The sequence below is a fragment of the Staurois parvus genome, unplaced genomic scaffold (genome assembly GCF_062004578.1).
Source record: "Staurois parvus isolate SC_StPar_1 unplaced genomic scaffold, SC_StPar_1.0 ptg000018l, whole genome shotgun sequence".
In the NCBI taxonomy this organism is placed as follows: Eukaryota; Metazoa; Chordata; class Amphibia; order Anura; family Ranidae; genus Staurois; species Staurois parvus.
In genome coordinates this window covers 17,034,021-17,050,682 of record NW_028317814.1, presented here as the reverse complement: position 1 = coordinate 17,050,682, position 16,662 = coordinate 17,034,021, and the positions used below count along the sequence as shown (strand labels likewise).

Sequence of the window (16,662 nt, the reverse complement as noted above, 5' to 3'; positions counted from 1 at the left end):
ATCAGGGCACTGATCATCAGTGCCCTGATGATCGGTGCCGATCCCCGCTCTGACAACTGCCGGTTCTCGGCAGTACTTTCCTCACGATCTGACAGCATGAGGAAAGTGCAGCCGAGAACCGGCACTTGCATTTCCCTCTGATCAGCGTGTCATTGGACACCGCTGATCACGTGGTAAAAGGCCGATGTGATTGGCCTTTTACCACATCACGTGATCAGCTGTGTCCGTAGGACACAGCGATCACGGAGATCGCCGGGTGCGCGCCCCCTGGGGCGCACAGGAGAGCGCGTTCTGGGGGGACGTCATATGACGTCCACTCAGAACTGGCCGGCCGCAGTGCAGCCGTCATTCAGCTATCTGCGGTCGGCTACTAGTTAAGAGTGTGCACACTTATGCAAACATATTATTTTAGTTTATTTTTAATCTCTCCACCTAAAAGATTTCAGTTGTTCAACTGAGTTGTACAGTGTGTAGGTTACAGTAAACGTGGAAAAAGTTTTGAAATTATTTATCTTTGTCTAATTTTTTTACATCACAGAAACCTGACATTTTAACAGGAGCGTGTAGACTTTATATCCAATATATAGATACACTCTCTGTATATCTTCTCCATAGTTAGAGATTTGTCACATTTTTATGCATGAATCCTTACATTCGTTTTTGTTTCATTATTGTGTTGCATGCCACTTTTTATATCTGACAAGGATGAAAGAATGTGTAGCAGCCATGCTTTAAATTGTGAAATGTTAGTAAAACCAAGGACACTTTGGCATGACAACCGTTATGATGGTGGTACATGGTTGAAATAAAAAAATATATATATATCAGCGTAACAATTTTTCTGTGACCTTAGCGGGACTTGTCATCTTATTGGTATGTCATTCCAGTATCTTTTCTTTCATCTTTGCCTGTGCTTTTTTTTTTTTTTTTTCCTCTCACTCCAGATAGTAATAACTGAAATGTATTTTGATGGATTCCATCGCTCCTTCTCTGACACAGATGATTTGGATACAATCCATGAAAGCGACTGCATATTTGCCTTTGAAACTCCAGAAATATTCCCATCTGAAGGAATTCTAGGCCAGAGAGGTAACTTTCACACTAATAGTTGCAGAGAACTGGAATAGCCTAGGGGCCAGGAAGAAAACAATATATCAGGCTCGTTGGAATATTATTTATGCCATTGATAGTATAGTATATTTGCATTGATTACGGTTTAGAGGGATCCTTACAGTAATGCAGTAACAAACACATTTAATACAGGAGGGCTTTGTACAGCAACAAAACATCTGCTCACCTGAGCCATTAACTAAACTAATGTAAATTCCTGAGAAACCGGGTGCCCTGTAATGGGTTACCCAAACCACACAGGTAGCTCTGGGTTTTTTTTTTGTGTTTTTTTTTCCTTTGGGAGTTAGCCTTTTCATACAGCAGAGAGTGCAAGAGAGGGAGAGACCTTCATCAGTCAGCTCACATATTGTGCACAGCTTTAACTGTTAATGAGGACTAGTTTACAGGTAAGATGTGGGCCTAGGACTGAAATCTTTATCCCACCTAATACTTTAGAAAGCCCAGACCAGAGCATATTTAAATCTGAGAAAATAAAATGTTTGTTCTCTCCTTACAATACTCCGCTCCAACAATACTCCACTCCAGTGATCCACTTTAACATACACAACCCCCCCCCCCTCACCATGCATAAGTCAGAAAACTAGGTGACCCATATACACTGACCACAATCCTGCAAGCCATCGCCTCACAAAAAAAGTAAAAATAAAAGCCAAAGGAAAAAACCGAAAGGGTTTGGCAGTGGGTAAACTTTAAAAAGGGTCACTAAGATATACAGTATGACCTTTTACAAAGATAGTAAGATTACTATCTCTATAAATGGTCTAACAATATGGATACATAGCCCCCTTCCCCAAAAAGAGGAAAAAAAACAGCTAATATCCTGTCGAGCTGTATTTTGACGTACAGATACCCTCTAGAGGGAGCGTTTATAAATCTTGATAAGAAATACAATAATCTGCACAAGAAACAGCAAGTAGGTAAAATATGAAGAGTGCGTGTGTTAATTTCAGGTAAAGGTTTCAATTTCACGTTGTAGTGAAACCCGCAGTTTCCACTTGTTGACAAAACTGCAAAAAATTCCACACTCCTAATAGAACATCTGCTAATGATGTTGAAAATGCAGCCACACTGAGTCTATATTCCTCTGACCTGATTCATGGAGTCTGCAGTAAGACAGGAGAGCGGAGCTGGGCATTATAGAGCTGGGCAGATCATAGACCCAGAAATGCTTTTACAGAATATCTGTGCTTCCACAAAACCATAACTACGGGCTTACAGAAATTACTAATCTTTTGATCATTGCAGCACATGTGCACTGTGTGCAAAAGTTGGGAAAGGGAGACATTTCTCATTTTTGCAAGTGAAATACAACTGAATAAACTGAATAGAGGCTAATGTCACAAGACCTAATGGCACAACCATAAAGATTGAGGGAAAAAGTGTAAGATGCTATAATAATAAGCAGGAAAAACTAACTTCTCTTTTCCTCATGATAGGTTTGCACTGTAATTTCTCAGCATCGATTTCCTACCTTTTGTAAAAGTAATACAAGTAAAAGTTTCTTAGAGGATATAGAATTTTTTCTTGTATATATGTATTTTATTTGTATAATTTGTTCTTTAGGTTTCCCTTTTGACCTTTTCGCTTCAATCCCCTGCGCCCCTGTTTTAAACTCGGATGACTCAGACCCTTTTTGCAATTTCTCTATTGCTATTTTATTTTTCACTTAGTTTTCAGAGTTTGTAAAAGACCCCCCCCCCCCCCCCCCAACCATATATTTTTTTAAAGCACATGACCAGTAGAATAAAAAGAAGGTGCTATTGATTTTTAGGGCCCCATGATATTTGCGCAAATGTTTCTCAAAACAATACTTTCGCTAAAAATACACTAAAATCATTCTCTTAGCAGATACAAACACCGCACATTTTTCAAAATTCCTGCTAAATTCCTACTAAATATAAAGGTTGAACCTGTGTTGAGCTATTTAAATAACAAATATGTGTAAATTGCACCTTGTTACGAATTGGTGAAAATTGCAAAAAAATACGCAAAACTGTAAATAACCGATTATCTCTAAAAATCTGGAGGTTTTAATTTTTTTTCACAGCTTTCAGAGTTTGTAAAAGACCCCCCCCCCCCCCCCCAAACCATATATTTTCTGAAAGCTCATGACCAGTAGAATAAAAAGAAGATGCTACTGATTGTTTAGGCCTCACAGTAGTTGTGCATCGCAAATGTTTATTAAATCGCTATTTTAACTAAAAAGAACCACTAAAATCCTTAATAGCGCACATAAACACAATCTAACTTACAAGGTTTCTGCTAAATTCCTACTAAGACCTCACATGGGGTGTACTACAGCGTATGCCTATGAAGGGCCATGTTTACACACGAGTAGTATACACAGGTGTTCTGTGCATTCCTGTTCAGGCAGTTCCATTCATGTCGGTTGGGATGCAAGAACAGACCTAACATCCGTGTGGGTGTAGGTGCATGGCCCAAAACTCAGACCGTGTGAATTCAAGGACTTGCACCCACACGGATATTAAGTTGGGAGCAGTGGCTGTGTCCATACAGCTGCTGTCTCCAAATTGACATGAATGGGACTGTCTGCACAAGAATGCATGGAACACCTGTGCATTCCCGTGCATCCACTGTGGTCCCAATTGACATTGACAGGGCTGCCTGAATGGGGATGCACAGAAAACCTGTGCATTCCTGTGCAGCTAAACAAAGCCTCACTGTAGTATTTCCTGTGTGAACGAGGCCTTAAGCCTTGTTTAGATTTAAGATTAAGGGGGAAGGGTGGCAAAATATGCCTTTTGAGCTGCATTTCTGCCATCAGCCCCCTTTTCAGGTGCAATAGGCAGCAGACGGGGGTGTTTGCAAGCTGCGGATGAAATGCTTTGCTTTGCACTTGCTGCAAAGTTAACCCAACTTGTAGAGATGCCACCTGCCGATTTGCTATACATTCATGTCACCATTACCATTTTGGTTAGACTGTTTTAATCTTTACTGACTTTAATAGGTTCCTGTTCTTGACACATCACTATATTCCTCTGAACTGCTTTATTAAATGAGTCATATGGTCATGGACTGTACGTGTGTCGTCAAACATTGCTTTTGGCCCTAATTTTTTTCTAAATGTTACAGGAATCTGTGTGAACAATAACCAGAATTATGTGAGGAATGGGATTGACCATAATCGGTCTCCCCATTATTCGTCTGGCTCAACAAGGCTTCCTGTGAACAGGTTTGGCATTACTGACCGAATAGTTATCCTGGTCTGTAACAGAGCATATAGTGGACAACATGGCAAGAGGTGAGCATCTGGGCAGGTTATTTTGTTACTAAATAAGCTTTCATCGGTTACTGTTGCAGGAGCAATATAAACGTGCACAAAAAAAGTATCTTTATGCAAACACACAAACTTCTATAAGTTGGCAGTCCCCTCTTTATTTATGTCATGACCGAGTTCCTTTAAGTTAAAGGTGCCAAGACCCAGTGGGTAGAGGTTTAATGCTTTCACTAAGTGATCTTTGCCCTTTTTTTTTTTCTGTGTTTTTTTTTTTTTCTCTTGTATGTCTTTTTGGTGGATCGAGTAAGCAGCTTGGCAACAGAAATGCGTCTCTGAACATTATACTCTTTCCCACTTATGAGCATTGTGTCAGAGTTACCAGTCCATGACTGACTTTGACTGGTGGCACAGGGGAAGCTGGCTTAAAGTGCAGATAGCAATTTCAGTTTGGTCCCTGGCATTTAATTTCGTTTTGGATCGCTTTCTAACATGCTGTAAGTTACATCATGTGACAGGTAGATCTTGCAGCTGCAGTCACCAATAATAAATGTGAATGGAAAATTAAGCTTGCCAGTGTCCAACCATCTCTGAAAAAGCAAACTGGTCTACTTGAAATGATGTCGCTGATTGATTATATTGCTACCAATGTGTTTTTTTAGATTTGGGCAGCCATTTGTTTTGTATCTGGAGAGGAATGTTACATGGGATGTCCTGCAGAAAGAGATCTTGGAGAAAATGCAGTACTCCTTACGGCCTTCAGTGTGTGTTCAGGTGAGTGCAACTCCCCGTTGCCTTCTCTCTTCTGTATTTTTTTTTTTTTTTTGTATGGTTTTCATAGGCTGATTTTATTTAAAGTAATTCAAACTAAACTAAACATATTGCCTTACTGCTTTCCCTGCTATAACGTAAAATGTTTTACAACTTCCTGTGCACTCCCACCTCTATAAATACTTACCCGAGTCTTTAATCAATCCAACGCTGTGAACAGATGCATCCCTTTTTCTCCCCCTCTCCCTCTACTCACAGGGACTGAAGCAGCAGCAAGAGCCATTGTCAGTCAAATACACTGAGTAGGGAGGTGGAGGGCAGGGCTGAGACACACTGTGTGTGCATCTATAGATGCACACAGCCCAGCTCAGGATCGAGCCTGCATGCCTGCCTCCATAGCAAGTGTTTTGCTATGGGGGGAGAGGACAGCACCAGCGAGGAACCCCAAAAGGAGGTTCGGGGTCTCTCTGTGCAATAGCATTGCACAGAGCAGGTATGTATAACATAAATATTATTTGACTTTAGTCATCCAGGGCAGTACCTGGAGTTGCTTTAAAATGGACCTTGCTGTATGTCAGGGTCCGTGTAACATATTGAGGCCACGCCCCTTGCTAACTCCCTCTTGTGCTCTTTCATTCTCATTATGACCTTCAGTAACTATTTTATTACATTATTAGGTGTGTCCATTTAGCCTTCGTGTGGTTACCGCTGTCGGCATAACTTACCTCTTACCTCAGGAAGAAAAACCTCTGTGTCACCCCACTGTTGAAAGGTTAGTTATGGCAGCACTTGTTTTTGTGTGAAGTGGTAGAACATAGTTGTGCTGTAATCTTTCATGATATGAACACTTCGGATATTATTTTTACTATATTTGCACATTTGTTCAATGAAAAGTCTTATCGAACGCTATATACAGTGAGTATAGAAAAGAATCACCCCCCCCTTCTTAAAACAATCACACTTTGTTGCTTTGCAGTCTGAAGTGAAGAAACACATTTTTCATTTAATCCAGCTGTATTCACTCATAACATCCAAGTGAAAGATATAATGCCAACATGTCGGAAAAAAAATATTCACAACGAAAGTTGGAAAAAGGATCAACCCCCCTCCTAAAAATGACCTGGAAACTTAAGCAGGTATTGCTAATCACCTTCACATTGGCACACACAGCCATTTGACTTTCAACTATGATCAACTTTGGTCATTTTGGTTAGCGCAGCGCGAAAAGAGCTTTCCTGGAGCATTTCAGTACATGATCGAGCCACTGAAGCAAACGATCAACTGTAGGTGGCAAGGCACTGTCAAAAGATTTCTGGGATAAAGTTGTGGACAGGCAGAAGTCAAGAGATGAATACCAAAAAATATGTCAAAGGCTTTATCAATGCCTAGAAGCGCAGTGAAGTCGATTATTAAGAAATGGAAAGTATTTGGTACATCACAGATCCTCCCGGGATCAAGACGTTGCTCCAAACTGGACGAAAGAGCCAAGAGGAAACTAGTCAGAGAGGCTACCAAGAGGCCTACAGCAACTCTGAAACAGTTGCAGGAATTTGACTGAGTGGTCATATTGTGTGCATGTGACAACAATATTACCAATTCTCTACAAATGTGGCTTGTATGGAAGGGTTTCAAGAAAAGACACATGCAGTCACAACTGAGCTTTGCCGAAATACATCTTGAAGATTCTGAGCCCACATGGAAAAAGGTGTTCTGGTCAGATAAGACTAAAGTTGAATTATTTGGCCTCAACACTAAGCAATATATCTTGTGGAAATCTATAACCGCTTACCATCCAAATAACACCATTCCTACAGTAAAGCACTGAGGTGGTAATATCCTGTTATGGGGGGTTTCTCTGCAGCAGGGACTAGAGAACTTGTCAGGATAGAAGGGAAAATGGATTAGGTAAAATACCGTCTAATTCTTGAGGAAAATCTGCTGCCCTCTTCCAGAAAGTTGTCAATAGGAAGAAGGTTTACCTTCAAACAGCACAATGACTCCAAGCTCTCAACAAAAATGACCCCACAGTGGTTGAAGGAGAAGAAGGTGAATGGCCTAGTCAGAGCCCAGACTAAAGCCCGTTGAAAATCTGTGGAATGACTTCAAGACTGCAGTCCACAAATGGTTACCATCAAATTTAACTGAACTTGAGCAGTTCGGTAAAGAAAAGTGGGCAAATATTGCAAAGTCTAGATGTGCAATGTTAGCAGAGACCTATCCCAACAGACTAAAGGTTGGAATTAAAGCAAAAGGTGTTTCAACAAAATACTGACACAAGAGGGTGATTCTTTCTCCACCTCCGTTTTATTATGTTTTTTATTTTTTTCAGTGATGTTGATGCTATATCTTTCACTTGGATGTTATGATCTGATCATATGTGCTGATCATAGTGGTAAGTCAAATGGCTTTGTGTGCCATTGTGAAGGTGATTAGCTACACCTGATTAAGTTTTTACAAGTAATTTTTAGGAGGAGGGTGATCCTTTTTCCAACTTCTGTTATTTTTTTTTTTTTTTTTTTCCTGACATGTTGGTGTTATATCTTTTACATGGATGTTTATAAGTTGCACTGAGTAAGCTTGGGCAAAGTAGGGAGTCCCCACCTGGTGTGTTCTCCCCTATTAAAGAGCCAGTGCCCTGAAGTGGTGAGTCTTGGACTCTGGCCTCTTCCTCTGTGGGGTCCCCCTCTCCTTTCTTAAACTTTCTCTTGCCAAGTGTCCCCCACCCCCTTAACTCTTGGTTGTTGTCCCTGGATACCATGCTCCTTCTTGTATGCAAAGGGTCACCGTTTGGTGGCCCATGCATTGGCCTTCACCAGAATATCCAACGGCCCTCAGTTGTGATGCACAAAATGGCTGCACCGCTTTTTCTCCTCAGCACCCCCTCAGGGGATCCCCTCATGGCCATCATCAGGCGCAAGCATAAGCACTTCCAGTCAGCATCCTCTGCTCAGTTGTCGTTCATGTTGTCCATCGCGGCAACTTTGCTTCCTGATGGAGGGGGAAGGGAGATGAGGAAGTGGAAGGCGAATCCTTGCAGTCTAAGAACCTCTCCCAGTAAGATGGGGAATTGCCCTTAATGTTCTGGTGAATGAGGCATGCTCCTGTTTGAACATAGAGTTGCCCCCACATTCTGGACATAAGGTCACTAGTATGTGGTCTCTTCCCAAATCCAGGAAACTAGGTCCTCTCTAGTTCACCTACTCATACCGGATGTTCTGTATGAAGACTGACAGCAGCTGGACAAAAAGTGTACTCTGCTCAAGAGGTTTGTTCAGCACTATCCAATTGAGGCGGCTTGCCATAAAGAGTAGAAAGTTCCAGTGGTAGATATGCCTATTGTTAGCTCAACAAACCCCTGAGGATGTCCCAGTCTATAAAGACCCATTGGACAAGAGGTTGGAGACCCTCCTTAAAGTGTTTCTTGCTTGGAGATCTATCTCAATGAATCTTGTCAGTACTCCAAAAATTAGAGCTTCTCCCAGTAGCCTTGTGCTAATGCGTACACAACTTGGTGGACTCCCTGCCCAAAATTCTCAGCTAGCTGTTCTGTGAATTCAGATGTGGAGGATTCTCTGGCTGTAGAATTAGTCTGTGGAGACATTTGTAAGAAACGTCTGGAAATTATTCTGCTTGATGTAGAAACTCTTTGCTTAATCACCTTTTATTAGGAAGTAGCACAGAAAGAGCACATTCTTACCTAGTCAGGAGAAAGCGAAGATACCCACAGCAAAATTGGCCTCTTCTGGAATTCTGAAGAGTTCCTTTTGTCCCTGCCTCTACAGCCTCCACTCGTTACATCCTCCTTGTAATGAAGGGGCATTTTGGATTTGGGACATAGTGTCCAGAAATGCAAATTGGAATTTCAGTCCCTGCCTCCTCCCTTCTTCTGCAGGAAGATTGACCAGTTTCACTCCAGCCTTTTCAACTTTAATGTACTGCCTGGGTTGAAAAAGCTCCCTCAGTCTCTGGACAAGTCCATGCACCTGTTTCCCATCACCAGGATATCACTGACCTGGTGGCTGGAAAAGTCCTTTCTCCTGTTAACCTGAATGATTCTCACAAAGGATGCCAGCCTGTCAGGCTGGTGAGGAGTTTTAGGGACAGAAACAGTCCAAGAGAGGATGTCGTCAAAGTCCAGATTGCCTATCAATATTCTCAAGCTAAGGGCATTCTTCTTTACCTGATGCGGTGGTCTAACACAAAGGCACCTTCGGCCCTATGTGCAGTCCATATTCCCGGAGTAGACCGTTGGCTGTGAACTTCCTCAGTTGTTAGCACTTGGATGCAGAAGAATGGTCTCTTCACCCTGAAGTGTTCTAGGATGTCCTTCACTGGGGAATGCTGGAAGCAGATCTGTTGGCATCTGCTTCAACAAGGTGCAGCGGTTTGTGTCCAGGATCAGGGATCCAAGAATCTTCATACTGGACTCGGTGATGACCCCGTGGGATCAGTTCTGGCTAATATACACCTTCCCTCTGCTGCAGATTTTTCCTCAGTTGCTTCACAGGGTTGAGATGGAAGGCATCTCCGCAATTTTTGTGGTACCAAACTGTCCCAAAAGGAGTTGGTACTTCAGACTTTCTCAGACTCTGTGAGACGCTCTGTGGGCACTTCCGACTACTTCGTTCTGTCTCGATGGCTGGTGTACCGTGCTGCTTCGAGTCCGCTGACTTTGACAACTTGGAGTTCTGGGGGATCAGGGTCTTTCTGACGCTGATTTTCCTACACTGCCTAAAGTTTGAAAATCAACCTCTTCAAAAGCCTATTATCACACTTGAAGGCTTACTTTTCCTGGTACTTTTTTAACTTTTTAATGTGCTTGCTACAGGCAGGCTATAAGGTGTATTCCCTGCCTGCAGCAGGCACATCTTTATAGTGTGAGGATCTACCAAATGGTATCATCCAGAAAAAACCTGAGTACTTCACAACCATTCCAGAATTAACCTATTTACTTTGTCATCACGGATCCAAAACTTCCTTTCAGGCAAAGTTATCTGTTCATCAGATGATTAATACACTTACCATATCACCCCTATATACCCCCATACCCGAACCCTAACCTACTTCTATTCAATCAGTGTAAGCTAATTGGGTAGAAGTGCAACACCCATACATACCTGCTGCATAGAAGATATTATGGTCTTAAAGTGAAAGCTTCTCATACATTCTCATTCCTTTTTCCCCTCCTGTTTAGTATACATAAGCAGCAACAGTCTACCAATTGACTTCTTATAATTTATATACAGGTCATAAGTGAGGCCTAATTATGTACACTCTGTTAAGCGCTCACATTGCTTTATAGTTGGTAGATATAGTTGTGCTCCCAGATCGTCTGAACAGTCTGCAGTTCAAACACACAAATGGTTTTCATTTACGATCTTGTCTGAGTGCAAGATCAGTTTTAGATATGCTTGAGATGCATTTACTTTGACTGGTATTGACTAAAAGCAGAACAACATGATTCATTGCAAAAGCAACAATAAACAGGAGTGTTTTGTGCTTCCTAATCCAATTCAACCTTTGCACACTGCAATTCACATGAGAAATTATGTCCGAAACAAATCACAAACGCTTGTGTACACAAAGCCTTAGTAGGTATATTTCTTTTTATTTTTCAGTCTTACACTGAAAAAATGAAGATGGAAAGAAAAAGTAATGGTTTTGTTTTTGAAATGGTGTTTTTGTTTATTTCGAGAACCTGTGTGTTTTAATCAATGTTTCGTGATTTTGTTCCAGGGCTCTCAAATCTTGTGGTTTAGGTGGGGCCGCTCATGTGAAGTTGGTAGTGGAATGGGACAGAGAAACAAAGGAATAGTAAGTATATAAACAAAAATGTGTTATTTGGCAGCCATAGGGGTTGTTCTTTAACTGACAGCCTGCAGTAATTTTAGTGCGGGTGTGTAGCACGTGCAGGCACAATCACGTACATGTATGTCATTGTGCCTGCTCTGGTTTAGGAGCGTGCTACATGAAAAAAAACTCACCATGCCTCTTATTAAATATCTCAGACTGTCTACTTTTCAAAAAGGGGTCATTTGGGGGAGATTTGTACTGTCCTAGCATTTTAAGGACGTCAAGAAATGAGAGTGGCCGTCGGTACATCAGGACTGATCGATTTTCAAATATATATACCATAGTTTGTGGACGCTGTAAGTTTCACACAAACAAGTTAAAATACACTTATTGGGATTTTTTTTTTTTTACCAAAGACATGTAGCAGAATACATTTTGGCCTAAATTTATGAAGTTTTTTTTGTTTTTTATTGGATATTGGTTTTATAACCGACAGTTACTATTGTGGGTTCAGCAACATTTTAAGTGGTTAACCAGTTTCCGCCCTGGCAATAGAAAAATGACGGCTTAGCGGGGCTCTCATCAGTCCTTGTGGGTGTCATATGCAGTCCTGCCGGATCGCACCTCGCACGTACCCATGGGGCCGCCCTGTGGCGAGATCTGTCACCAGCTGTGCCCCTCAGACACAGCCGATGACAGATCTGTGTACAGGCCCGTTGCCAGTACCATGTGACAGTTGTGTCCAATCACAGCAGGTCACATGACGATTGTCATGCCATCCATTGTATACAATTGTCACTAGCTGTGATTGGTCACAGTAGTCAAATGGAGCAGACAGGGCCAATCACAGCCCATCTGTCATGTAATTAGCTGTGGCCAATCACAGTTAATCAACAAAAAAAACCTGAATGAATCAATTTTTTTCAGATAAATACTTGCTTGTAGTAATTCAATTCTTTTCTATAAGCAATCATAATGTGTGTGTAAAAAAAAAAAGCAAATACTGATCACTTCCCCAGAGTAGTACAATGTTACTATGGTAACATTATACTGCTCTGGTGATAGTGTGCTATGCAAAAAATAGTACTGTGTCCCTAATTAACATCACACCAACTATATGATGACACCGTACGGCACTGGTGACAGTATGTTAAAAGAAAAAAAATAGTGACTTTTAATTCATTTTAAAAAAAATTGATAAATTTACAACTTCAAAAAAATCCACCATGCCTCTTACTAAATACCTCAGGCTGTCTGCTTTGCAAAAAGGGATCATTTGGGGATAACTGTACTATTCTGACATTTTTGGGCCTCAAGAAATTAGATTGTCTGTCAGTACTTCAGGATTGATCAATTTTCAGATATATACCATAGTTTGTGAACTCTATAACTTTCCTACAGACTAAATAATAAACATTGATTTGGGTTATTTTCACCAAATGTAGCAGAATACATCTTGGTCTAAATTTATGAAGAACAATTATTTATTTGCAAAATTTTATTACAGAAACGAAAAACGTAGGGTTTTTTCGGTCTTTTTTTGTTCATTTAGCAAAAAATAACCCAGTGATGATTAACCACTTTCCCGCCACCCTTTATTAGAACTACAGATACAGAGCGGCAAGGCTGTGCAAAATCAGGTGTGTTTATATATACGTGATTTGCATTTCCGGGTAGGGTCCGCACGCCGCCAATGGATGTCAATCACTGGGTCCTGGCCGGAGATGCCCTGCCAGCACCTGGCGACTGCCGTATAAAACGTACAGGGGAGAGACCTGTGTGCAAACACAGGTCTCTCCTGCCAAAAAGGACATGCTGCTTTGTATTTCTCTACATAGCAGAGGAATACAAAGCAGTATGTCTCCCTAGTAAAACGCGCACAGCACATAATGTAAAACTGCACATGTTTAACCCTTTAATCACCCCAGATGTTAACCCCTTCCTGTCCAGTGTCTAGTACAGTGTCAGTGCTTTTTATTAGTACTGATCACTGTATTGGTGTCATTGGGATGTCAGTGGCAGTCAGTTCCTATCCAGTGTGAGAATGCCCGCCGCAGTCCCGCTATATGTCGCTGACCGCCATTGCTAGTAAAAAAATAAACAAATTCCAGTATATATACCGCCATTTGTAGATGCTGTAACTTTCACTTAAACCAATTCATTTACACATATTGGGATATTTGTTAGCAAGACATGTAGCAGAATACATTTTGGCCTACATTTTATGAAGAACATGTTTTCTTTTTTTACTGGATGTGTTTTTATAGCAAGTCAAAATAAATAAATAAATACATTATATATATATATATATATATATATATATATATATATATATATATATATATATATATAGTGAGTTAAAGTAGCGCAGCGCTGTAATGCAAAAAATGGCCTGGTCAAGATGGGGGTAAATACTCTGGAGGGCAGGTGGTTACATACCACAAAAAGAAAGCTCTAATTGTGTGAACAAAATGAGTACAGTGTTGTATGACCGTGCAATTGTCATTCAAAGTGCAAGAGTGCTGAAAATTGGCCTGGACAGGAAGGGAGTAAAAGTGCCCAATAAAGACGGGGCATTTCAAATAGCTGTTTTAGAACAAGAAAATTATATGAAATGGCATCTGAAGAGCTTAACAAAGGAGCCGATAACCTATATTTCTATCATTTTTGTTTTTCAACCTGTTTGTTGATCTTGTTTTATCAAAATTCTGAAAGCATCCCTTTGTTGCCCTAAGCAGCCAGATTCTGGAACTAATAAAACAATGTACTAGATATAATAAAAACATGAACAAACCACAGTTACTTTTAACCCCAGCCTAAGTGTTAAAAGTTGAACTCCAGTCTAAATAAATGTTGCCTAAATACAAGCGACATGTATTCTTTCTTGAATCTTGGCGTGCTTTAAGTATTTCTTTCAGATTTGTGCTGTAATCCAATATGAAACTTTGCCTGTTTGCAGGAGCTTCCTGTGGTAAAGGCCGCTCACTGCTGCTCTTGCTCCTTTTGCAGGGTGACTGGTCTTCTATCCAACCCCTCCTGTAGTTTTTTTGCAGCCAGCCTGTAGTGGGTGGAGCTTTTGGGCCCCTCCCATGGCTCTGCTGGCTGTGCAGGCTATGTGCTGCATACACATGATGTCACTACTACATTTACAAAACCCAGAATAAATGAGTTTGCAGAGGAATCCGGTGCACAAAAAGGGGATTTATATGCTTTGTTAGCAAATGTAGAGTATATTGAAAGTTTTTGTACCCGGAGTGCAGCTTTTAAAGTGGAAGTCTAGTCAAATTCAAACTATACTTAAACCTGCCCCACCCCGATTCTAAGCTTATGCCCTATAAATGAAAGATGTCTATACCTACCTATGCTGAGGGTGCTCTGATATGATCACATGATGTCTCCAGCGGCCGGCTTCAGTGAGGAGATATCGCCGACAACAGCTGTAGCGCCTATGTACTGACGCCACCCATAAGCTTACTATGGGACATCCATTGTTAGCTATCCTTTCTCTACACTGTAGCCGGTGATGGGAGCCGATCGTGTGACCATAACTGAGTGCCCTCAGAATAGCTAAGTATAGGCATCTTTCCTTTTTAGGGTAGTTAGAATAGAGGCTTAGAATGGGGGTGGGAGCAGGTTAAAAGTATAGATAGGATTTGTTTCAGATACTTTTTGTTGGCATTTTCAAAGTGTAGAAACAAAGTTCTAGAAGATATGTGCAATATCATAACAAGGAACATCCACTAAGATAAGTCATTGAAGACGTCAAAAGTGGAAGAAAAGCTTTGTGGCTTGTCACTTACAGTGGATCATCCGGAAAAGGAGGATGCTCCTTGCTGGCCATAAAAAAAAAAAAAAAAAAAAAAAGACTTTTGGAGATGCGAAAAGAAATTAGATCTACGCGCTCTTGCTGCCGCCAAAGCAAGAGAGGTAAATATACCCACCTCCACCTGGAGGTGTGAGTATATATGTATATATGTGTGTGTGTGTGTGTGTGTGTGTGTGTGTGTGTGTGTGTCAAAGACAAGGAGAGATAAAAACAAACTTGCCTGGGAAGGGAGAGAAAGAATGGACCCTTGTGGTTCAACCTGGGAGGCCATGTAACCCACAGTTAGGTTGTGTTCGAGAGAGAACAGATTTCAATCTACACTGCTCAAACGAATTTAAAGAAACACTTTAAAAACACATCAGATCTCAATGAAGAAAAATATCATGCTGGATATCTATACTGATATGGACTGGGTAATGTGTTAGGAACGTAAGGATGCCCCAGACCTACAGAGGACTGAATTCAAAGACACCCCGAAAATCAAAGTGAAAAAATTATGCAGCAGGCTAGTCCATTTTGCTGAAATTTCATTGCAGGAACTCAAAATGGTACTCAGTAGCTTGTATGGCCCTCACAAGCTTGTATGCATGTCTGACAATGTCGGGGCATGCGCCTAATTAGACAGCGAGTGATGTCCTGGAGTATTTCCTCCCAGATCTGGACCAGGGCATCACAGCTCCTGTACAGTCTGAGGTGCAACCTTGCTGCGTCTGATGGACCGAAACATGATATCTCAGAGGTGTTCTATTGGATTTAGGTCAGGCGAGCGTGGGGGGCCATTCAATGGTATCAATTCCTTCATCCTCCAGGAATTGCCTGCATACTCTCGCCACATGAGGCCAGGCATTGTCATGCATCAGGAGGAACCCAGGACCCACTGCACCAGCGTACGGTCTGACAATGGATCCAAGGATTTTATCCTGATACCTAATGACAGTCAATTTGCCATTGTCTGTCTAGCCTGTAGAGGTCAGTGTGTCCTTCAATGGATATGCCTCCCCAGACCATCACTGACCCACCACCAAAACGGTCATGCTGAATGTCGTTACAGGCATAATGTTCCCCACGGCTTCTCCAGACCCTTTCATGCCTGTCACATTTGCTCAGATTGAACCTGCTCTCATCTGTGAAAAGCATAGGGCGCCAGTGGCACACTTGGCAATTCTGGTGTTCAATGGCAAATGCCAATTGACCTCTGTGGTGCCGGGCAGTGAGAACAAGGCCCACTAGAAGACGTCGGGCCCTCAGGCCACCCTCATGAAGTCTGTTTCTGATTGTTTGGTCAGGAACATTCACAATAGTGGCTTGCTGGAGGTCATTTTGTAGGGCTCTGGCAGTGCTCATCCTGTTCTTCCTTGCATAAGGAGCAGATACCAGTCCTGCCGATAGGTTAAGGACTTTCTGCGGCCCTGTCCAGCTCTCCTAGAGTAACTGCCTTTCTCCTGGAATCTCCTCTATGCTCTTGAGACTGTGCTGGGAGACGCAGCAAACCTTCTGGCAATGGCACGTATTGATGGGCCATCCTGATAGAGTTGGACTTCCTGAGCAACCTCTGCAGGGTCCAGTTTTGGAGGGTCGTCTCATTGTTGCCCATCTAGTGCACCTGTTGCTAATCAGCTTCAGCTGCTTTGGTGTTAATGAAATTAACAACCCGCTCTGCTACTTAACTGACCAGATCAATATCCCAGGAGTTTAATTGACTTGATGCTATACTTAAGGTACTAGGTGTGCATGTTCTCCACAGTATAGATAGAATTTGACTGGATTTCTTCTTTAAGTTGGTGCTGATGTGCGAAGTATGGTAACCCATAACATTCAGCTAGTGCTAATCTTTTCATTGGTTGGGTTTACAGTATCCTGAAATTAGTTTGGCTATTTTCACTGCTTTACTGAGTAAGCCAAAGTA

The 16,662-nt window shown here is 41.6% G+C and overlaps 1 protein-coding gene across 1 annotated transcript in view; it reads left to right on the top strand.

Annotated features, from left to right (window-relative positions):
• Positions 1-16,662, top strand: part of USP31 (ubiquitin specific peptidase 31) — a 120,403-nt gene that overhangs the window by 53,640 nt on the left and 50,101 nt on the right. Inside the window, exons 6-10 of the mRNA XM_089682765.1 lie at positions 945-1,089; positions 4,225-4,393; positions 5,029-5,140; positions 5,815-5,909; positions 10,874-10,951. Coding sequence (XP_089538891.1) covers positions 945-1,089; positions 4,225-4,393; positions 5,029-5,140; positions 5,815-5,909; positions 10,874-10,951 — 599 coding nt within the window. The remainder of the gene's footprint in view (positions 1-944; positions 1,090-4,224; positions 4,394-5,028; positions 5,141-5,814; positions 5,910-10,873; positions 10,952-16,662) is intronic.